At 40.3% G+C, this 25,089-nt stretch overlaps 1 protein-coding gene across 1 annotated transcript in view; it reads right to left on the reverse strand.

The window, feature by feature from the left end:
* Positions 1-20,344, reverse strand: part of nup210 (nucleoporin 210) — a 112,543-nt gene extending 92,199 nt beyond the window's left edge. The window contains exons 1-3 of the mRNA XM_072582222.1: positions 19,643-20,344; positions 5,398-5,534; positions 4,256-4,387 (exon numbers count right to left, since the gene is read on the reverse strand). Coding sequence (XP_072438323.1) covers positions 4,256-4,387; positions 5,398-5,534; positions 19,643-19,800 — 427 coding nt within the window. The 5' untranslated portion in view covers positions 19,801-20,344. The remainder of the gene's footprint in view (positions 1-4,255; positions 4,388-5,397; positions 5,535-19,642) is intronic.
* Between the last annotated feature and the right edge of the window lie 4,745 nt (positions 20,345-25,089).

Raw genomic sequence — 25,089 nt, forward strand, 5'->3', positions numbered from 1 at the left:
CATCTGAAATCGTACATCTTTAAAACATGCACACCTTCATTAGAAAGATTTGTAAAGAAAGCAATCCCTAAAGTATTGGCAAAAGTTTCAATCTTTTGTGCACGAATGAAATATTGGTAGAACACAATTACAAAATGCAATTAGAACAATTGCAATGACTCTACAATCCAAAAATACATAATTAGCATGACTAGATGTCTACTGGCTAAATGCTTTCATGCAAACGGATTTCAAATTTTCAAACAATTATAGATTGATATTGCACCGCACTGTACTACAAAAAAATGACTGAATGGGTGATCAACATGCATAGCAAGATTTCAAGTTATTCAAACAGATATTGAATATGAAAAGAAAATAGGCCAGTTGGCCCCTTGAGCTTGCTCTACTATTTAGCAAGATCATCTCACCCTGCTTTTCACCATTTCTCATAAGTACTCTTCACATTATCCTCTTCCCTCCCAGTTTATTGAAGCAATTGTCTTAACAGACTTTATCACCACTGTTGCTCTTAAATTCTTGCTGTGCCTTCATAACTCAGAATCCAGCTACACTGGAAACTTGTGCCCCAAAAATGCAATTTCAAAGTGGCCCTCCTCGAGTTGATTGCCTTGAAGTAGGACTTTGCCTCATTTGGTACATTCACTTCCCAGTGTGGCAATAAACCAAATCTCTCTCATGACTAATTTTTGGGAGTTTTCTCAACTCAAATCAGGGCCACAGGAATGTAGCCACTATAACTGACTCAAGTGTGATTATTAAAGAGAAGAGAGAAGAGGGAAGAGGAAGAAACCCCATAGCAGCAGGAGCAAATAGCTCCAAGTAAAATTATATGTGAAGGAAACAAAAGTGCTAGATCACAGGGTTGCACAAGCAATGAGCAAGAAGGGAATCTTTTGTTTGTCATTTCCCGCTGCCTAATTTGTTAAATGTATGCTTTGATGAAGTCTCCATGGACACAAAAAAGTTGTTTTAATAATGCACTAAAAGGCAGTAAGATTTTTTAAAAAAGCATATCTTAGAGTCTCTAAATAGATCACCTGTTTAAAGAACTGACAGACCTCTGGTTTACTTCATTTCAGCAAATCCTTTTTGCCTAAATTTCACTCTTCGCAGGAATCAATAAAAGATCAGTTTGCTTTGGGTTGGGAAATGCTTACCTTTACACAAGTGCAATTCAAATACAAATCTACAAGATGACATTTAAATACAGTGAACTTCATATCAGCAATTTCAACTGTAAATTCAGGCGTTTCTCCATTGATAAGCTTCTTATACAGTACAAGTACTTTCTCGTATTTGTAATACGAGTCACGGTGGCAGTGAAAATGTCATTAAGCCAACAATCCAGAGGCTAGGGCTGGAGCTTTGGGACACGAGTTCATGGAATATCAGGTGGGGGAGAAATAAAAAGGCTGGAATACACCATTGCTAAAACACCAGTGAGTCTCAAATTATATTGCTACAATTTCCTAGCAATTACATAAAATCATTCAACTGATATGTTTGAAATCAAACATGATTTTCACAATGCTACACATTGTAGTCTAATGTCTTTTTTGGGAATCAACTTATTTCTCTTTAAATCTTGATGGCAATCAAGACTTTATTCATTCAGGTGATGTGAGGAGCACTGTCAAGGCCAGCATTTATTACCAATCCTCAATTTCCTTTATGGAAGTAGTGATAAGCTGCTTTCTTGAAATGGCACAATCCATGGAGATATAATGGTCCAATTGGCCTCCTTTTGCTTCTCTGTTGCTGGGCAGGTATACCTACAATGTTGATGAAGGGGAATGCCAAGATTTTGACACAGCAGCAGTGAATGTACAGCAGCACAGTTCCAGGTCAAAATGCTCTGTGGCTTGGAGGGGAAATTACAGGTGATGTTCCCATATATCTGGTGCTTTCAAATTTATTGGTGGTAGAGGCCACACATTTTGAAGGTGCAAAGGAGCCATGCTGTGTTGCTGCAGAGCATCTTGTAATAGTAAGCATTGTTGCTACTGTGTGTAGTGTGAAGGGACTGAATACTCAAACTGGTGTGGATAGGGTGTGAATCAAGCAGGTTGCTTTGAACTGGGTGATGTTGAGGCTTCTCAACAGTTTAATCTGCAACTGGCAAAACTAGACTAATCATATTGTGAATTAAGAAAGATGAACTTCAGGAGAAACACCATGACTAAACTACAGCAGCAAATTTTAGAGTGAACATAAATAACAGCATGGGCTTTTAATTGGATTTTGATGAATCAGAAGAAATGCAGAGATAGGGCAAGGAGAAGCGAACAGGGACACTAGCTCAAGTAGGGGATAGTGATGTATGGTAACTGGACCACAAAAACAGAGCCATGCAACCATAAGGATTAGTCTTTGAGTTGTGCAAAGATAGATTTTTTTTTTTTTTTTTTGAGTTATTCATTTTGTGGGATGTGGGCATCGCTGGCTGGCCAGCATTTATTGCCTGTCCCTAATTTGCCCTTGAGAAGATGGTGGTGAGCTGCCTTCTTGAATTGCTGCAGTCCATCTGCTGTGGGTTGACCCACAATGCCATTAGAGAGGGAATTGCAGGATGTTAACCAGCGACAGAGAAGGCATGTCAATATATTTCTAAATCAGGATGGAGGGGAACTTGAAGATTTATTTGTAAAAAAAAAAAGAGAGGATGGGTACTGTTCCTATACCTATTATATTTACCAGGTGTGAATACTCTGGTCATTTCCATTTTCGGTCATGCTGCAACCGCTTGTTCATTCAGGTTATCTTCACTCAACTTCTACAATGTTTTTCTGGGAGAAAGGTGGATCGCCACACAGTGGTAGTGCAATCTTTCAAAGCAATTTTTGCAGCCTTTTAATTTTCTTGCTCCTGATATTTGGTTGGTTGCAGACAACAGGCACAGATTCTAAGTATTCTGAGTGATTGAGTGGTCTCCTCTGAACTGGAGAGATGAAATGCAGTCTGGTTGAATGCTTTGCAGAATACCTATATTCTGTCTGCAAAAGTCACCCCAACCTTCCGGTTGCCTGCTACTTCAACTTAGTGTGTTCCCTGACCAACAAGTCTGACTTGGGCTTGCTACATTGTTCTAGCGTAGTTCAGTACAGACTAAAAGAACACCTCATCTTCCGCTTAGGAATTCAGCAACATTCTGAATTCCATATTGAGTTCAACAATTATAGGGTCTGAACACCTTCACCCATCTCCTTACTCCAACCCCACAGATCAGGACTGGTCACCACATGGATTGTTCCCACAAGTAACCCATTGTCAGCCATTAATAGTCCACATTTGCAGCTATTGATTCTCCCAGGCTGATCTTTTACCCATTTCTTTTGTCTATCTACTGTTTTTCCTCTCCATCTGGGCTCTCTATCTCCATCTATCATTTACTCTTTTCCCGCCCCCTTCTCTATACCAAGCTTTTCCCAGTTACAATCTGGTCTGAAGGGTCACTGGACCCAAAGCATTAATTCAGCAAGTCTGGCAGTATCTGTGGAGAGAAAGAGTTTTTCCAGCAATTTCTGTTTTTGAATGTTTATAGTTGGCCATGCAGCAATACCATCATTTGTGGTCTATCCCTAATAATCCACAAGTTGTCTCACACACTGAAAGGCCATTGGATGGAAGACAAGAATTGTACATGGGTTAAAAAAAAAAATAGCTTCACTGTATGAAGACCAGGGACATTGATCAATTTTTTTTCTTGATTCAGCTACTGAACTATTTGTTCACCCACATGCAAGTGAAAGCCAGTGCTTATATATGCAAACACAAGTAGATAAAATTCACAAAGCAAACATTTTTGAAGTATTTGGAATTTAGATTTTGTAAAGACCATTTATACCCACTCCTGAAGCCCTCTACAATGGTTGTAGTAACACATTTTCATGGAGTACAAACTGATAAGTTTTGAAAGTGACATTTTTCCCGACTATTGCAGTAGTCATGTTTTCTGCTTTTACAAGATGCAGCAATGTGTTCACTTTTGAAAATTCACTGCTCTGAAAGTCCCCATGAAAGTTTAACTGAAAGCAAATTACTGCAAATACTGGAGATTAACAAAATAGAAAAAGTGCTGTGGAAACTCAGCAGATCAGGCAGCATATGTAGAGAGAGAAACAGGCTTCTGAACTTTTCCAGCACTTTGCCAAAAATATAACATTAAGGACATTACTATTGTACTACATGAACCCTACTCTAGAATTTATATCTGTTCAAAATTTCAGTGCTGGTTGCTTATGAAATTATGTACCTTCTGCATCCAAAGCTCGAATTCTCAATTTTAGTGGAGAATCTTCCAAGTAAAGTTCACGAGTTGTAGACACAATTTCAATCTCGCTGATGACATCAACGATTGCATCACACCGTAATACTCGCCCAATTGCTATTAGAGGAGAAAAATTGGAAATTTAGACACAAGAGGAATCAAGGACAAGTAAATTTTAAAAATCAATACTTCACAAATACTAACAATCACTAGACTCGTCATTACATCCATGAAGGGTCTTTGAACTGGAAACAATTTAAAAACGCTGCCTATTTTAAAAAACAGATATGTTTAGATAGCTTTTACATGGAACAGCGAGCCTCTTCCCCAGTCTTTTTTTTTGACATTTAGAAGCTTATTAGGGGAAATGTTTTGTCTCTTTTTAAGTGCTTGTCATGATTCGATCATTTCTCATCTGTAACATTCAGATCAGTTGTATATCCCCAGTTTCTCATCTACTGGAGGTAGAAAAACCACTCGCAGTGAATGAGGATCTTCACGCACCAAAGAAAATAAAAGAACTGAGGATGCTGTTCAGTTGAGCCTGAAACAATCACAGCAAAGTTCTTCATGTGTAGGAAGATGGCAAGTTGCAAATTACAATGAATTCAAGTTACAAGTTATTAAAAGGTACAACTTAAAATACAATATCAAGCAATTAAAACACCAAATGTGTGAAGAATATAAATAAAAACCTCGTGTTGTAAGGTTCAAGCAGCATTGGTTCACGCCAGTAAAAAGTTGAACAAATTTTAAATTGTCAACTGTACTTTCAAAATCAAGCAGAGAGAAGTTAAAACACACAAATGTGACAGGTCCAAGCCAAACCTTGTTGAATTACATAGAAATCTTACACTGCTTGAAATGAGGTGTAACACATACATCTGCTGGACAAGAAATTGTAATGGCTAATCAAATATTTAAAACTTCAGTACAATCCCTATCATAAAATTTGTTCGTGTCATACATTGAGCTGGAAATACAGAACATTTTCAAATCTTATTATTCGGCATAGAATTTTAGACTAAGCTTACACAATGACAAAGAGATTAAAAACAAAAGTATAACGTTATTGCACAATAGATTTTAGCATTCAGAACTCTGGCATTTGAGCAGAAATATCATACCTATTTCTTCGGCAAAGATAATACTGGTGAGACGTGCTGGTTGAGATGCATGTGCCAAAACAACTGCGCTCTGTGAACACTGTCGATCATTTGGATTTATTGGTTCAATACTTGCAACCTCTGGCCTTGTTGACCACCTGGGCAAAAAAAGGAGAAACATTCATATCTTCCCCTTGATACTGTAATTAAACTGAAAACAGAATGTAGACAGCAGCACCAATTTGCTATATAACTGTCAGGTTATGAAATTGCATAAATTTCATATTCAACTTCATCAACAATCAAATCAGCAAGGTAAAGTAACTTACTTTGCTTGGAAGAGGAAGGAGAAGCTATATAATTCACTCTGATGGAATTCTTTTTCTGATTAGTCAAAACTTTTCACACCCAAAGCTTTCGAGTGGTAGAAGCATTCATAACAATATTGTGGAGACATATTCCCCTTTTGAAAGCATATGATACACTGCCCAATTGGAAAGTGGCACTGAAGGCAATTTTAAAAAAAATTGAAGTCAAGGTTTGTGATTAATATGAAGTGCAATCAGAAAGCAAACATATCAACAGCTGTATGGTTAAACAGTACAAATTCTTCCATAAACTCCTGAATCATTCTTTCACCACAAGGGGAGAAGTTTTAATAATAGCCCACGTCATTGTTAAAACAATACATTTAGTCTTCCAAATAAAAACCAAAAGAACCGTGGATGCTGTAAATCAGAAGCAAAAACAGAAGTTGCTGGAAAAGCTCAGCAGGTCTGGCAGCATGTGAAGAGAAATCAAAGTTAACATTTCGGGTCCGGTGACCCTTCCTCATAACAGACCTTTCGTCTTCTCTTTACCATATCCGTAATGATGTCTTGCTTTGTTTGCTATTGAGATTTTGGAATATTTCATCCCATCACAAAAACCTGGGGCCTGACAAATTGTGCCATAATAAAAAGGTTTAATCTTAAACAAATAAGATTACTTCCATCCAGTTTGAAAGGTTAAGAGTGAATCTTAAAGTTCCAATTTTGTATGCGATTACAATGCATTTAAAGCACAGAAACAGGCCAAGCGGCACAAAAGGTGTTTTATGCTAGACACACAACCTCTTCTTACTCTTTATCTAATCCCATCAAAATATCTTCTAATCCCTTCTGTCACATTTATTTCTGATTTGCTCTCAAATATACAAATTTGACAATTGGTTCTTGTTGCAAAAAGTTCATTCTAATCACTTTCTGCATAATGTTTCTTCAGTTTTTCCCATTTCATTTAAAGATGTCTTAAATTTATCTCCACTACACCCCCGCCAATAGAAATCTTAAAATACCTACAACACTCCATTCAATTTCAGTTGTGGGCTCCTACTCTCTGGATAGGCCCAGCCTATTCAATTTTATCCTATACATTTTTCTGATTTGTTGCTAACTCATGATTTTTTTGTTTGTTTACAACTTCACCAATGCCTCATCTATATCTTTATTCTAAAATGGCGGCCCGAACTTTTGACAGTTATTTTACACTTCAATGCAAGTTCTCTGCTTTACAATTCTATTTTGCTTTTGAAAATAACATCCTAGTTAATCTGCAACATTTGTACTAATTTGTACATTGTATCCCCACATATCATTTCCTCATTCTTCTCAGTAAAACATATCACTTCATATTAATCCATATCAAAGCTCATTCACCAATTATATATCCTTTCTGTAAATTCAAAATCTTCCTCTAGTTTGCTCCACATCCCCATGTTAACAACACTATCAAATTTGATGCAGTCATACAATTTCTGAAATTGGCAAATCGAATTCCCAGGTACAGATCATTTATGCAAATATTGAACAATGGTCTCAATATCACTTGTTTCCACTTCCCTTGGCTTGCCAGTTTGAGGAACTATTTTTTCTTCAAAAATATTCTTTACATAAAAAGTATATTACTGTTCAAAAATGGCATTAGAAAAAGAGCAATATGAATATTTTCTTATCAACCAGTGCATGAGGTGTTGCATTATACTTGCCACTGCAGGGAATATTCATAACATCTGTTTGCATTTCATGTCAAGCATTCTCGGTGTATACGATCTGTAGGGTATCTCTTTTTAAAAAAGGAGACATTCCATCCCCTCATTCTAATTTGTCAAGTGTATTTTAGACAACAGCCTTCCTTTACTGAGCTTTTGCAGTGAGTGTCATAACCTTTAGTGCATTCCTCAGAGTATAGTATTGCACCTTAGAATGTGTCAGTGTACAAGACAGGACAGCTTTTTGTACTGAAGTGCAATGTGTTTGGGCAGACCAATGAATTTCTTGCACAGAGGTGATTGTCTCCCAGTAACTTCTTGTGCACAGCCATAACAGTCTGATCAGAGCTGTTCCTCACCACAATTGTCCAGAGGTCAAAATACAGAGGCAGGAAGACTATAAGGATCCAGCACACCTGGCAGGCAAGGCGCTTCTAATAGCCACCAGCATGTGCTTGGTTAGTTATTTGAAAATTTGGACAATAAGACAATCTACCCAAGGACCTGATGCACTTGCAGTCAAAGGTACTTTTTGCACAAACATTTTCATGAGGATCAGACAGCATTGCAAAATCTAAATGAGTGTTTGCAGTCAGAGTAACTGACTATAAGTCCTGTGCTTTAATAATTAAAATAATCATGCAGCATACAAAATAGCTGCCAAAAACTTTAATATCTTTATCTAATAAAAGCTGCACTTACATTTTCATGAGCTCAGGAATCAATCTTTTTATAAACAGCAAGGAAGCACTTTTGAATTGCACAGTGTGTTATAACTATGTTAGAGATGAATAACTACCGAAACTATCACTTACAAATTTCAGTTTTGTCTATTTACAGAATCAGTACAGTGTAGAACGAGACTATTCTGCCGATTGGGTCTACACCAGCTCTGAACATTTTAACTTGGTGCCAATTGCCTGCCTCTACCCCTAATCCCGCACTTTGTTTCTATTTAGTTAAGCGTCAAATGCCCTCTTGGATGCTTCAACTGAATCTGCCTCCAACACCATTTCAGCTAGCACCCGCTTGTTGTGAATTGCTAATGTCCCTATCCTAGGATCGGGAGGCCCGGATCCAATTCTCACCTGCCCCAGAGTCCATGATAGCAACTCTGAACAGATCAATAAAAATACTCTTTTTTTTTCCATTCAGTATGTTCAAGATCCTAGATGACTCTTCATCAGAACTGAAGTGTGGAGGGGACAGCATTTATGCTATAGTTTTTTTCTGGAAGGGGGCAGTGGGCAGAGGGTGCTGATGGAGAAAATATTTTGATTGTTGATCGAATTGTGAGAATGGCAGAACAATGGTGTGTCTCCTGCCAGACTTGAAAGGACAGACAGTCCTACAAGGATGGGGAGGAGGGGAGGACACGACAAGCTAAAAAGAAGGAAGATTTGGAATTAACATATTAAAGAACAGAAACTAGCAAAGTCATTCTAAAAAACGAAAAACTTAATCTAGGTTTGTTCAATATATCATTTCAGTGGCATGACAGTAATCTTTTGGTATAAATTCTGTGTCTTATGGTCCTGCTTCACAATCACCTGATGAAGGAACAGCACTTCGTAAGTAGTGCCTCCAAATAAACCTGTTGGACTATAACCAGATGTTGTGTGATTTTTAAGCCAAAAGAAAGGAAAGAAATGGGAGTTAGTTCACATTACGAAGGTGTTGGAAGTCCAGAAAGCTGTAAAACGCATAGTCTAAAGATGAGATGTTGTCCTCCCAGTTTGCGCTGTGATTCACTGGAACACTGCAGTATGCAGAGGACAGACATGTGGGCATGCAACCACGATGCGGTCTTAAAATAACTGGCTATGGGAAGGACGGGGTCCTCCTTGAGCACAGACTCAGCAAAGCAGACACCCCAGTCTGCATTCCATCCATCACATATTGAAAGTGATTTTTAAAAAACATTTTACTGATTTTTAACTTTTTTTCCCACAAGTGGGAGTTTGTATGTATAAACAGGATATACAGAATCATTCTCAACCATCTTGAAACTCCACTCAATACAAACCTTCCCCCTGCATTTCAAATTAACATGATTGTACAGTAATTCAAATTTATGCCCTCTGATCTTTGATTTATTTTCCAAGCGAAATAGGTCAATCCTATCCAAGAAAATCTAGGCTCTCAATTCTATGTTTCTCACTTAAATATTTCCTCCGTCTCATTTGTTCAAAGAGAACAAATTCGAGACTGTCCAAATGTTCCTCATAGCTGAAGCAACTTCCACCACTTCCAGCAACTTCCCTCAAATCTTTTCTGTATCCTCTCTTGCATAACTACATCCTTCCTCGAACTATGACCAGAAACACAAAACTCTAGTTTCTGTTTAACAGGTGTTTAACATAGCATAATTTCACTATTCTTGTAGTCTGTGATTCAGTAACATATCCTTATACTTTCAAAATCATCTACCAGACTATCTCTTTTAAAAATATATTCACTGGCTAGACCTGCAAATGTTGCCCACCTGATTGCCCTGAGGGCAGTTAAGAGTCACCCACATGGCTATGGGGCTGGAGTCACATGTAGGCCAGAGCACGCAAGGATGCTGGTTTCCTTCCGTAAAAGGACATTAGTGAACCAGATGAATTTTTCCAGACAATCAACAATGGATTCCTCGTCGTCATTAGACTTTCAATTCCTGATTTGTATTGAATTCTAATTCCAGCATCTGTCATGACAGGATTCAAACCTGTTCCCTAGATTACTACTTGGGTCCCTGGATTAGCAGCTGAAAATGTGTTGCTAGAAAAGTACAGCAGGTCAAGCAGCATCCACGGAGCAGGAGAATCGACGTTTCGGGCATAAGCCCTTCTTCAGGAATGAGGAAAGTGTATCCAGCAGGCTAAGATAAAAGGTAGGGAGGAGGGACTTGGGGGAGGGGCGTTGGAAATGCGATAGGTGGAAGGAGGTCAAGGTGAGGGTGATAGGCCGGAGTGGGGTGGGGGCGGAGAGGTCAGGAAGAAGATTGCAGGTTAGGAAGGTGGTGCTGAGTTCGAGGTATTTGACTGAGACAAGGTGGGGGGAGGGGAAATGAGGAAACTGGAGAAATCGGGGTTCATCCCTTGTGGTTGGAGGGTTCCTAGGCGGAGGATGAGGCGCTCTTCCTCCAACCGTCGTGTCGCTATGGTCTGGCGATGGAGGAGTCCAAGCATCTGCATGTCCTTGGTGGAGTGGGAGGGGGAGTTGAAGTGTTGAGCTACGAGGTGGTTGGGTTGGTTGGTCCAGGTGTCCCAGAGGTGTTCTCTGAAACGTTCTGCCTAGGAACCCTCCAACCACAAGGGATGAACTCAGATTTCTCCAGTTTCCTCATTTCCCCTCCCCCCACCTTGTCTCAGTCAAATCCCTCGAACTCAGCACCGCCTTCCTAACCTGCAATCTTCTTCCTGACCTCTCCGCCCCCACCCCACTCCGGCCTATCACCCTCACCTTGACCTCCTTCCACCTATCGCATTTCCAACACCCCTCCCCCAAGTCCCTCCTCCCTACCTTTTATCTTCGCCTGCTGGACACACTTTCCTCATTCCTGAAGAAGGGCTTATGCCAGAAATGTCGATTCTCCTGTTCCTTGGATGCTGCCTGACCTGCTGTGCTTTTCCAGCAACACATTTTCAGCTCTGATCTCCAGCATCTGCAGTCCTCATTTTCTCCCTGGATTAGCAGTCCAGCAATAATACACTAGACCAATACTCAAGGGGAGGCAAAGTGGATTATCAAGTACCTTTGAACATTAAGGTCCCTCCACTTCTCTACACTTAGTCATAGAAACATATAGCACAGAAACAGACCCTTCAGTCCAAATCATCTGTGTTGACCAGATATCCTAAACAAAATTATCCCATTTGCCAGCATTTGGCCCAAATCCCACTAAATCCTCTATTTCTATATCATCCAGATGACTTTTAAATGCTGTAATTGTACCAGCCTTCACCACATCTTCTGGCAGCTCTTTCCATACATGCACCACCGTCTGCATAAAAATGTTACCCCTCAGGTCTCTTAAATCTTTCTTCTCACCTTAAATCTATGACCTCCAGCTTTGGATTCCCCCACCTCAAGGAAAAGAACTTGTATATTTACCTTCATGATTTTATAAACCTCTATAAGGTCACCCCTCAGCCTCCAATGCTCCAGGAAAGATAGCCCCAGTCTATTTAGCCTCTCTCTATAGCTCAAACCTTGCAACCCTGGTAACATCCTTGCAAATCTTTTCTGAACCTTTTCAAGTTTCATAATATTCTTCCTACAGCAGGTAGGCCAGAATTGCACACAATATTCCAATAGTGGCCAAACCAATGTCCTGTACAGCCACATAACCTCCCAACTCGTATATTCAATGTACTGACCAATAAAGCCATGCATACCAAAAGCCTTCTTCACTATCTTACCTACCTGCGACTCCACTCTCAAGGAACTTTGAACCTGCACTCCAAGGTCTCTTTGTTCAGCAACACTCCTCAGAACCTTACCACTAAACGTAGAAGCCTTACCCTAATTTGCCTTTCCAAAATACAAAACCTCATTTACCTAAATTAAACTCCATCTGCCACTCCTCGGCCCATTGGCTCATCTGATCAAGATCAAGCGATACTTTGATAGAACCTTCTTTGCTGTCCACTATACATCCAATTTTGGTGTCATCTGCAAACTTACTACCGATACTTCCTATGTTCACATCCAAATCATTTACATAGATATTGACCCAGCACCAATCCTTGTGGCACACCACTAGTCACAGACCTCCAGTCTGAAAAGACCTCCAACATCACCATCCATCTTGTAACATTGAGCCAGTTCTGTAACCAAATAGCTATTGCTCCCTCTATTCAGTGTGATCTAACCTTGCTAACCAGACTACTGTGAGAAACCTTGTTAAAACACCTTACTGAAGTCCATAGAGATCACGTCCACCACTCTGCCCTCATCAACCATAGAATCCCTACAGTATGGAAGTAGGCCATTTGGCCCATCAAGTCCACGCTGACCCACCAAAAGAGAAAATCCCATCCAGACCACTGCCCCCACTCTATCCCCATAACCATGTATTTCCCAAGGCTAACCCATCTATCCGGCACATCCCTGGACAATATGTGGAACTTATTATAGCCAATTCACCTAACCTGCACATCCTTCAACTGTGGGAGGAAACCAGAATAGCTGGAGAAAACCCACACAACACAGGGAGAACATGCAAAGCCCACACAAGTGGTCACCAGAGGCTACAATCGAACCAGGGTCCTTGGTGCTATGAGGCAGCAGAGCTAACCGCTGAACCATCATGCCACTTTTTATCCCTCCTTGATATCTCACCAGTTGCCATGCTTGCTCTCCTTGACAATTCCATGACTTCTCCAAATAACGATGGCACTCAATCTTACTACAACCTACAGCTTTCTTCCTCACAAATGAGCTACACAGCTAACTTACACCCTTTGGAGGGTTGGTGAAGACAAATGGGGAAAATGGCCTCCATCTGTACTGTAAGGAATGTATGATTCTATATTTATTGTAACCAAAATAAAAATTTAAATATAATAATAATAATAATAATAATAATAATAATACTTACTGACCCATGTACTGTAAAATTATTGATCCAAATACTGCTGCAGCAAGTAAAATATTCTTCACATTTGAAGATGTCAATATCATGTACTATATACCAACAGGGACTGTACACATTTTACATCAAAAGACCCTGTCATCAACCTGTACATAATGTGATTTTTTTTCTGAATTTGCCAAGTCTTTAATGACTTGGCCTATCCCTTCATTCCTTTTTCAACAATGTTATTAATTCTCCAGCATAATGCTCATGGCCAGTGTTTTGTAACATGATGTTCAGAATTTTCTTGAAATTTCCTACCTTGCTTAAAAGAATAGAATCCATCCTATTTGGGTCTGTTGATTTATTTATATATTCAAAGATGCTAAATCTCTCAGTATTTACTCTATGTTTACACCAATCCAATATTTCATCCTTCTCAACCATAACTGCAACATCTGCCTTTGTCGTGACGATAATCACAACATTTAAAACCAACGTCCTTATTTCCTGCCTCCCAAAAAAAAAGCCCGCCGAAAACCTTAACACCCCTGCCCCCAACATGACTTCATGCTTCCTATTCTTCCAAATTAATTAACACCCCACCAGCCAACTCAAAAAAGAAGTCCAGCTCCTTCTATAATTCACATTTTAACTCCCACTCCTTCATTTTATATTCTGCCATGGTTCAGTAGATGAACATTGTTTTCCTTGTCCTTTTACTGCCTTATTGCTGGGAATTAATTTAATGTCTCTCAGCACTGGTACTGTCCCTAACTTCATTTCCTTAAACTCTAATGTACTCTTAAAAAACAGTTGGCACACTTCAATATAATCATGAATGACAGTGTTTTATTTTATGAAAAATACTGAGAACACTACATTAACATTTTCGTGCAAAACAAAAACCGAATTAGTAGAGAATGTAGTAAATTTGAATGTGCCATATCAGATATTATTTGGAAAGCAGCCATGGGCTTCAGGCATTACTATTTACTACAGTAATCTCATTAAATTGTTAGTAAGCAACATAGATCATTTTTCTACAAACAATTTGTCTGAAAATGTCCTCCCCCATGAATTGTGAGCATGCAATTAGTTCTCAACAACACTGACATCCATTACTGGTCTCAGCAAACAGGGACTTAATTAAAATAACCATAGAAGATATCCAGATTAATTGTGTTAAAAGAAAATCACTCAGTTGTAAAAAATTTGACCTACGTTTAAATGTGAAATTATGATACAGCTCTGATTATCTGAATGTACATATTCAGGTTCGATGTGATAATCATCAGAATCTCTGACAAATTAGATCGCTTCTTTTCATCTTCATTTGATCTTTCGTTGCACCTTCTCTGTAGCTACATTCTGTTTAATTACCCTGGCGTACTTATACAAAGTGTGACTGGTCTGGTTAGAATGCAATCCAATACTTTCTGCTGTATCTTAGTACATATGACAATAAATTAAACAAAATTCTGAAAATCCTGTAACTCAATTTGTATCGAATTATGGGAAAATAAGGACAAACTAATAGCTCTCACATACATACGGACTTGGAGTGAAAAGCATCAAAATCCTATAACAGTTACAGCTGGTAGTGGTGGTGGTGGTGGTGGGGGGGGGGGGGGGGGGGGGCAGATGATTCACCATGTCCATACCAGCTCTACACAAGAGGAACTCAATTAACCCCACTCCTAAAAGCTTTTGTGGGGCTGTTCACAAACATTTTCCTCTTCGGTTAATTGTTCATTCCCTTTAGAATGTCCCACCACCATACTTTTCAATAGTCAACTCAAGGTCCTTGCCAATCACTGTACACAAAAGGTTTTTTTTCCTCTCCTGTCACTCCTCCGATTCTTTCCCCATCATCTTAAATCAGCGCCATCTAGTTCTTGACACCTCTCTCAATAGAACAATTTGTTGCCATCTACTTGTCTGTATCCACAACATCTCTTTCAAATCTTCTCTCAACCTACTTTCTTTCTTCTCCCCCCCAGAACAGTCCAACTTTGCAAACCCATCCATACAACTGAAACTTTCAACCTTTTCTTAAATCAATAAATCTTGCTTCACACATCCAAAAGACTAGTTTAAGAAACTCCTGGTGCCCTTTTCCCAAAACCATTCTTTTCTAATCAACTGAACTGTCACTTTCCATATGCCTTCATTCTGTGTTCAGCTTGTGAGTCAAGATGAGATTTATACATATTTTAATTTATTTTACAGTTTGTATTTTGAACTAGTGGCATGAATGTTTTGACTTGTGGACAAGGAGTTTAATTATTAACTTGTTAGTATTTTGGAGCCATTTCTTTTTAAAGGTGATATTTGTTTGCATTGGAAGAGTTTTACAAGCAGACAGTCTAAACATTGAAGAGCATGAACTTGCTTTAGGTGAGAAACCTGTAGCTTGAGAAGCTCTTGTCTGTTCAGTTTGTAGAATCCTCATAGAAGTTAGATGCATGAAATTGTTTCTCTTAGAAAAAACAGTTGTTTCAGAAAAGTTAGGAAATGGACTACCTCAATGTAAGGATTTCAATTTCAAAAGTTCCAGACCAGGAGGATTCAGTTTTAAACTAAAATTTGAGAAAGCTCAGACATGTGAATACTCAAGGAAAAGACTGTCAAACTCTGAAGACAAAAAAATTGACAGAAACAGTTAATTCAAAACCATAAGTGTGAAAGGAAAGAATTTTCTCTGGTGTTTAATGACATTAGGATAGATCTGTCAGATTGTGTTGGATATAAATAGCTTGCTCCATTCTATTTTACCTTCATTTCTTTTACACAATAATCTTCTGTTTTATTGTTAAAACCAAACCTGCAGCTTTGTGCGTCATATTTCACAAACAGAAGTCTCATCAAGTAAACTGGAAACAAAATATGACCAATCAAGGTAATTTCAGCCTTGGATCTGACTTGTCCAGGAATCAAATCAGGTGAGATCATGATGTTTTTATTAAAAATATGCATAAACATGTGAAAATATGAAGAGGAGAATTTGAGAAATCCAGTAATTTCTACATAAAGATATCTGCTATTGCTTTCAAATTTATGTTGGCTCCCTACAATCCTATATATACACAAAAAGATATAACTACAGAACATCTGGCTACATCTGTGGAAGAAAACACTTCTCACCACAGATGCTGCCAAATCTGTTGAGTTTCTCCAGCAATTTCTGACTTTGTTTCAGATTTAGTTCTTGTTTCCTTGCTATAGGAAAGATGGTGTTAAACTTGAATGGGTTCAGAAAACATTTACATGGATGTTGCCAGGATAGAAAGGCTTGAGCAACAGGGAGAGACTGAATAAGCTGTTTTTTTTTCCTCTGAAGTGATAGAGGCTGAGGGGCGACCTTGTAGACGTTTATAAAATCATGAAGGGCATGGATAGCCAAGGGCTTTTTCCCAGGGTAGTGGAGACTAAAGCTAGATGGCATATGTTTAAGGGGTGAGGAGAAAGTTCAAAAAGGATCTGAGCAACAACATCTGCACACAGGAGGGTGTTGTGTGTATGGAATGAGCTGCCAGAGGTGATGGTGGAGGTGGATATAATTATAACATTCAAAAGGCATTAGATGGGTCTATGAATAGGAAGGATTTAGAGGGATATGGGCTAAATGCTGACAAATGGGACTAGATCAATTTAGGATATGTGGTCAGTGTGGACAAGTTGAACTGAAGGGTCTGTTTCCATGCTGTATGACTGTGACTCTATAACTGCAGAACACACTGGAAACACATAACAGGTTACAAATTGGAATTTAAACGAATTCATATTGCAATACTATTATTTCAAAATAAAAAAACTTTCATGTTATTACTCTTTGGATACAAAAGACAAAATTCTTATTGGTTTTTGTCAGGACAGATGCTGAATGTTTCCGATGACACGAATCTAGGACCAGGGTTCATAATCCCAGAAATAAAAGATTACAATCTCAGAATACAGGGATAAATGTTTAAGCCCAAGAATAACATTATTTACTCATAAGACAGTTGATTTTTGGAATTCTACATTCCAGGAAGCTGTTCGTGCTCTAAGTATATAAATAGAGTAAATAATAGATTCTTTGGTATAACAGAAAATAAGAATTGGGGAAATAACACAAGCCAGTGAAGTTCAAGTAAACCAGCCATCACTATATCAAACAAGGGACAAGCTCAACAGGTTGATTCTTGCTCTATTTTCCATGTGATGTTGACTATAGAACATAGAACAATACAGCACAGAACAGGCCCTTCAGCCCACGATGTTGTGCCGAACATTTGTCCTAGCTTAAGCACCCATCCATGTACCTATCCAACTGCCGCTTAAAGGTCGCCAATGATTCTGACTCTGCCACTCCCACAGGCAGCGCATTCCATGCCCCCACCACTCTCTGGGTAAAGAACCTGACATCCCCCCATACCTTCCACCCTTCACCTTAAATTTATGTCCCCTTGTAACACTCTGTTGTACCCGGGGAAAAAGTTTCTGACTGTCTACTCTATTCCCCTGATCATCTTACAAACCTCTATCAAGTCACCCCTCATCCTTCGCCGTTCCAATGAGAAAAGGCCTAGCACTCTCAACCTATCCTCGTACAACCTATTCTCCATTCCAGGCAACATCCTGGTAAATCTTCTCTGCACCGTCTCCAAAGTTTCCACATCTTTCCTAAAGTAAGGCGACTAGAACTGCACACAGTACTCCAAATGTGCCCTAACCAAGGTCCTGTACAGCTGCAACATCACATCTCGACTCTTGAATTCAATCCCTCTGCTAATGAACGCTAATACACCATAGGCCCTTCTTACAAGCTCTACCCACCTGAGTGTCAACTTTCAAAGATCTATGAACATAGACCCCAAGATCCCTCTGCTCCTCCACCTTACTAAGAACCCTACCGTTAACCCTGTATTCCGCATTCTTATTTGTCCTTCCAAAATGGACAACCTCACACTTGACAGGGTTGAACTCTATCTGCCACTCCTCAGCCCAGCTCTGCATCATATCTAAGTCTCTTTGCAGCCGACAACAGCCCTCCTCACTATCCACAACTCCACCAATCTTCATATCATCTGCAAATTTACTGACCCACCCTTCGACTCCCTCTTCCAAGTCATTAATAAAAATTACAAACAGCAGAGGACCCAGAACTGATCCCTGCGGAACTCCACTTGTAACTGGGCTCCAGGCTGAATATTTACCCTCTACCACCACTCTCTGATTTCGACCGGTTAGCCAGTTTTCTATCCAACTGGCCAAATTTCCCTCTATCCCCTGCCTCCTGACTTTCCGCATAAGCCTACCATGGGGAACCTTATCAAATGTCTTACTAAAATCCATGTACACTACATCCACTGCTCGGTCACCTCCTCAAAGAATTCAATAAAGACTTGTAAGGCAAGACCTACCCTTCACAAATCCGTGCTGACTGTCCCTAATCAAGCAGTGTCTTTCCAGATACTCATAAATCCTATCCCTCAGTACTCTTTCCATTACTTTCTTCAAGTCTGCTTTCCAGTACCTCAAAATATTTCTACTTCAACGATCATAACATGTTTTCCAATTGAGTGCCAAAAGTCAAATTCTGACTGTGGTCCCCTTCTCCACAAGGACAGCTTACTTACACGTTCTTTAATGTACTTACAGTACCATTTCAGGCCAGAATCAGGAGTGTGAGATGCAAGTTTTGCACATATACTTAACTGAAGAATAAAAATGTGTTACCTGGGCCCAAGCTTCCTGCTTCTTATAGGAAGTGTCATTCAACTTTGTAACTGATGCACAAATGGATTTGTGCTGCACTTACAGTGACTCACAAATAAAAGCAATTAGTACTTATATCAGTCAGAAGGATAAGCCTTTAACATATTGGCCCACGATATATTTTACTTACACTTACAACATAAAACCAACGATCAAATTTAAGAACACCGTGTTTCCCTTTCTTAGGAACATAATAACAGGCTATTCAGACGATCATACTTATTCTGACAGTGAGATCAAGTCATTCCCCCACTGATCCACTTTAGGATTACCATTCTTAATACCACTTCATAAGGAAAGTTATTAAATTTTTTCAACTGACCCGCAGGCAATAACAATGTTTCTTCAGAACGGGAAGTAGGTTGAGAGAAGAGGCTCCAGATTTGTTAAGGGGTCGTGTTTTCGCGTAGCATGAACGGATTAAAGCAAAAATCATGAAACCCCTATAATCTGCTCAAATTGGCCTAATTTTCAAGGAACATAGTGGCAAGAGCTTGCTTTAAAAAGGGGGCGCTCAGTAGGTTTTGGAACTATAACAGTAAACTGTGTACCCACTGTCAGTCAAACGTTAGGCGCCAATTCCACGTAAAGGTCAAAACTGGAACATTTACACGCTCTCATACATATTGAGCAGAAAACATAGACAGGCCTACTGGGTAACCGATACATATTTACCACGATCCACTCAGTAAAACAGAAGCCGGCAGATCAATTGATATTAATGGGGCGTGTAGTTAAGAAATGTCGTACAATCTTTAAGTGAAGCACCCACTACACGTGCATTCAATGGAAGCGACTGCACTGAAAGACAATTCAGCCAGCAACTATTTAATGTACTCATTACGGAAAATGGGCAAGAAGAGAGCGCGAACAGATTTTAATAAAATTGATTATTGCTTGATCACGCTTACCATTTATAACATCCTTCCGCTGCTTCTAGTGTAAAGTTGACCGTTGTGCTTCTTGCATAGGGGAGCAACACTTTGGGAATGTTCAGTTTTGAGGCTTCGGAATAAAAACTTATACAGTTTGCCAGAATAAAAATCCAGTTGTTAAAGTAGATACCCATATTCTGCTTCGTCACCGTTCAAAAAGATAAGGGCAAATACGTCAAAAAGATAGTCGTCGCATTGAGTTAAAATTCGAATTTAAGCTTGATACAAGACTCGGGTTTTATAATCAAACAAATTATTAATTTCACAACCTGAGGGCCCAGTGTAAGAAAGGCTGTACTCATAGAGAAGTGAGAAGCCGAGCGGACATGTTGCAGTTTCAGGGATACAATGTAACCATGTGTATCTAACCCGCCGGGGTTATTCTGATACTGGGCACACTGCCGCTGACACACAAGTTTCACTGAGCAGCTGTAAAGCGTGGGACGCATATGGAGATTTTGAAAAATAGGGACAAAGCCGAACGATTGTCCAGCGCCTCCTGAACCAAACTACGTACCCGGCCCTCCACCACCACGCTGCAAATAACCTCCCCCCAACTCTGATTCCTACCCTCTTTAATATATCTGCAAAATACGACTCCACACAAGAACTACCCGCCTTTTCCTACGATTTGATATACATTTCTCCACCCACACGAAAGCTTGTCAGAGACTCAAACTAGCGCATGCGCGAGGAAATGACCATCCATTAACCCACTCGCTGCTGGATGAACAGCGATTCGGATTTCCCCCTCTTTATCCTCTGTCATGTAAGAGATGAAAGCCTAGAGGGCCACGATTTGACGTGATAAAATGAGGACATGCTGTGCTACTTCCCCACCCCGACTCGAAGCTATCATTCTTTGGAATCTCTTAGAGACCCAGTTTAAAAGCTTCCTGACTACACAAATCTTAGCTTATTTCAGTTTATAATAACTAAACTGCAGAAGAGACTTGGTCTCTGTGCTCGTTAACTTGCGAGTTTTTGGCCATTAAAATAACAGGTGCAAAATTGAAAAACATTGACGAAACAATTTTATCTTCATTTCATCTTTTGTATCTTTTTACTCGATAATTTGGATGATATTGATACTGGGGAAAAGAGAACCCGTCAAATTGATACCTGTCTCGTTGCTGCAGACTACTACATGGTGTAACAGACAAAAATAACAGAAGATTAAAGGAACACTGAGTGGACAAAGAAGTACATAAGATCATAAAAAAGGTGGAATACAGGGCCATTCCTTCCATCGGAACTACTCCACCACATGATAAGCTGATGTTTGATCTAATTGTGGCCTTATTTCACTTTCCTGCTTATATTTCACAACACTTCCTTCTCGAATAAAAAATTGTCTAGTTCATGCTTGAATTGATTCAATGGCCCTGCTTCCACTCTGTGAAAAAGAATTATAAAAACTAACAATGGGCTGAGAGAAGAAAATTCCTCTTAACTCAACGATGGAATAATGCTTACTTTTAAACTGTGTTCTTTTGTTCCAGGTTTCTCAAACATCCTTCCAGCATCGAGCAGTCAATCATTGAGTCCAACTTAGGTGGAGCTCCTTGATGCCACACTTTGTCCAATACTGCTTTGATGTCAAGGGTACGAACCTCACTTTCATTCTTGAGTTTAGCTCTTCTGTCCATATTTGGACCAAGACTGTAATGAGTTCAGGAACAGAGTAAGCATGCTGAACCCAATCCGAGCGTCAATGAACGGGTTATTGTTGAGTAAGATAAAACAAAGTACCTCAGATGCTAGAAATCAAAAACAAAACGAGAAATTCCTGGAGAAACTCAGCAGATCTAGCAGCATCTGTGGAGAGAAAACAGAGGCATTGTTTCTAGTCTAGTGGCCCATCTTCAAAACTATTGCTGAGTAAATGCTGCTCGATAGCATGGTCAATGACACCTTCCAACACATTGTGACGATTGAGAGTAGATTGATGTAGCAATAATTGACAAGGTGGATTTGTCCTGCATTTAATGACAGTACTTACCCAAACTACCTTTTACATTTTTACATTGCTGGATAGGTCCTAGTGTTATAACCTGATACACCTTGGTTAGGGGCAAACTAGTTTTGAACCACATTCTGCAATACTCTTGTGGAGTGTTTTCAGGGCCTAAAGTCTTTACAGTATCCAGTTCCTTCAGCCATTTCTTGATATCATGTGGATTGAATTGATGTTGCTTGATATTGATAATACTGACGTCTTCAGGAGGAGGCAATAATGCATCAGCAGCTTGGTGCTTCTGTTTGAAGATCCATGAAAATGCTTCAGCCTTGTCTCTTGCACTGATCGGCTGGGCTCTCCCAAGTTGAAGATGGGAATATCCATGGAGCCTCCTCCTCCAGTGAATTGTTTAAATGTCCATTCCTGGCTAGATGAAGCTGCACTACAGAGATTGGATCATATTCATTGTGTATGGGATTGTATAGCCCTGTCTATTGCATGCTGCTTGCACTGCTTCACATGCAAGTAGGCCTGTGCTGTAGTTTCACCAAAATACCACTTCAGATTTCGGCATGGTTGGTGCTGCTCCTGGCACGCTCTCCTACAGTCTTCAATGAATGAGGGCTGATCCACTGGCTTGGTAAAAGTAGAGTGGTGTCATACAGGGACTTGAGGTTATTGATTCTGGCTGAATACTTTCCTGCTGCTGATGGCCTCAAACACTTCTTGGATGCTAAGTCATAAATGGCTGATATGTTTGAAATCTATCCCACTCAGTACAATCGTCATGCCACACAAAATGATGGGGGTTATCCTGAATGTGAAAGTGAGATTTTGACTCCTCAAAAACTGTGCTTTGTTCACTCTTGCTGATACTATTATGGACAGATGCATTTGGTACAGATAAATTGGTTGGGGTGAGGTCAATTACACTTTTCCACTCTGGTTGGTTCCCTCACTATCTGGCTCCTTGTCCTTTCTAGCATCAGTGTTCTCTGGGACTTGCCCAGTTTGGTCAATTGTATTGCTGCTGACTATTCTTGGTGAGGGGCATTGAAGTTCTCATTCAGAATATATTGTTTGTCCTTACTATCTTTGAATGCTTTCTTAAGTGTTCCATTAAAACATTTTCTGTGGAGGATAAAAGTTAACATTTCAGATTGATTATCTTTGGTCAGAAGATAGAGGAATGAATTTTGCAGTCAGTGACAAAGCAATGATACTTGCTGATGAACATTAAGAAATTTGTCCAAAAATAATTCTGTGGTTTCTTTTTTGTTACTTCCTTGTTGCAGTTTAAATCTGGCATGGTACCAAAGGATTTCTTGGTCTGCAACATTTCCTTTGATAAATGTTCCTATGGCCCAACCTAGAGCATTTCTACTATTGTATCTTTAAATACAAAATTGTTATTAATGAATATTGACATCAGAAAATGTAGGAGTTATTGGGAACAGATTACTAAAAGCTTGGTCAAGGAGTTAGGTTCAAAAGAACATCGTCAAAGAGGTTAAGGCAGCAAAGCAGAGGTGTAATGAGCAAATCTAATACACTGGGTCCTAGGCAGCTCCATGCACTGTGACCAGGGCCTCCAAGCCCTCCATTTCTTCCTCTCCCGACGTCCGCAACAGTACCCTTCCACTGACACTCTCATTCGTTTGGCTGAACTGGTCCTCACCCTTAAAAATTTCTCTTTCAAATCCTTCCACTTTCTCCAGACCAAAGGGGTAGCCGTGGGCACCCATATGGGCCCCAGCAATGCCTGTCTCTTTGTTGGCTACATAGAACAGTCCATCTTCCATAGTTACACCGGCACCACTCCCCACCGCTTCCTCCGCTACATTGATGACTGCATCGGCGCCACCTCGTGCTCCTGTGAGGAGGTTAAGCAGTTCATCAACTTCACCAATGCTTTCCACCCCAACCTTAAATTCACCTGGACCATCTCTGACACCTCCCTCCCCTTCCTGGACCTCTCCATCTCCATTAATGATGGCTGACTTGACACTGACATTTTTTACAAACCCACTGACTCCCACAGCTACCTGGATTTCACCTCTTCCCACCCTACCTCCTGCAAAAATGCCATCCCATATTCCCAATTCCTATACCTCCGCCATATCTGCTCCCAGGAGGACCAGTTCCACCTCAGAACACACCAGATGGCCTCCTTCTTTAGAGATCGCACTTTCCCTTCCCACGTGATTCAGGATGCACTCCAAAGCATCTCATCCATATCCCACACCTCCGCCCTCAAACACTACCCCTCCAACCGTAACAAGGACAGAAGCCCCCGGGTCCTCACTTTCCATCCTACCAATCTTCGCATTAACTGCATTATCCGCTGACATTTCCACCACCTCCAAACAGACCCCGCCACCAGAGATATATTTCCCTCCCCACCCTTTTCTGCTTTCTACAAAGACCGTTCTCTCCGTGACTACCTGGTCAGGTGCACGACCCCCAACAACCCACCCTCCCATCCTGGCACCCTCCCCGCCACTGCAGGAATTGCAAAACCTGTGCCCACACCTCCTCCCTCACCATCATCCAAGGCCACAAAGGAGCCTACCACATCCATCAAAGTTTCACCTATATCCGTTGTGGTCTCCTCTATATTGGGGAGAATGGATGCCTCTTCACGGAGCGCTTCAGGGAACATTTCCGGGACACCCGCACCAATCAACCCCACCGCCCCGTGGCCCAACACTTCAACTCCCCGTCCCACTCTGCTGAGGACATGCAGGTCCTGGGCCTCCTCCACTGTCGCTCCCTCACCACTCGACGCCTGGAGGTAGAACGCCTCATCTTCCGCCTCAGAACACTTCAACCCCAGGGCATCGATATGGACTTCAACAGTTTCCTCATTTCCCCTCCCCTTGACCTTATTCCAGTTCCAACCTTCCAGCTCAGCACTGACCTCATGACCTGTCCTACCTGCCAATCTCCCTTCCCATCTATCCGCTCCACCCTCCCCTCTGACTTATCACCTTCATCCCCACCCCCATTCACCTATTGTACTCTTTGCTACCTTCTTCCCTGCCCCTCCCCCATTTATCTCTCCACCCTGGAGGCTCCCTGATGAAGGGCTTTTGCCCGAAACGTTGATTTTCCTGCTCCTCGGATGCTGCCTGACCTGCTGTGATTTTTCTGCACCAGTCTAATCTAAAGCACATGGAAATTGCAAATGCACAAAAATCCAGAAATGGAGAAGCACAAAGATGTTGTAAGTCTGAGCAAGGTTACAGAAATAAGAATATGGAGGCTATGAAGAGTTTTAAAAACATGGATGAGAAGTTTAAAATTTATCCTACCTCCAATACCCCCGATGTCATTATTCTATATGTTACTCCCTTTCTTCAAACCCCCTCTTCTAATGGACATATAACCTGTTATTATGATTTCTTTGCCATAAATTCCTGACACTTAAATTCACACCTTGATTCTATTGATAACTGTGATC

The sequence above is a fragment of the Chiloscyllium punctatum genome, chromosome 12, assembly GCF_047496795.1.
Source record: "Chiloscyllium punctatum isolate Juve2018m chromosome 12, sChiPun1.3, whole genome shotgun sequence".
Classification (NCBI taxonomy): Eukaryota; Metazoa; Chordata; class Chondrichthyes; order Orectolobiformes; family Hemiscylliidae; genus Chiloscyllium; species Chiloscyllium punctatum.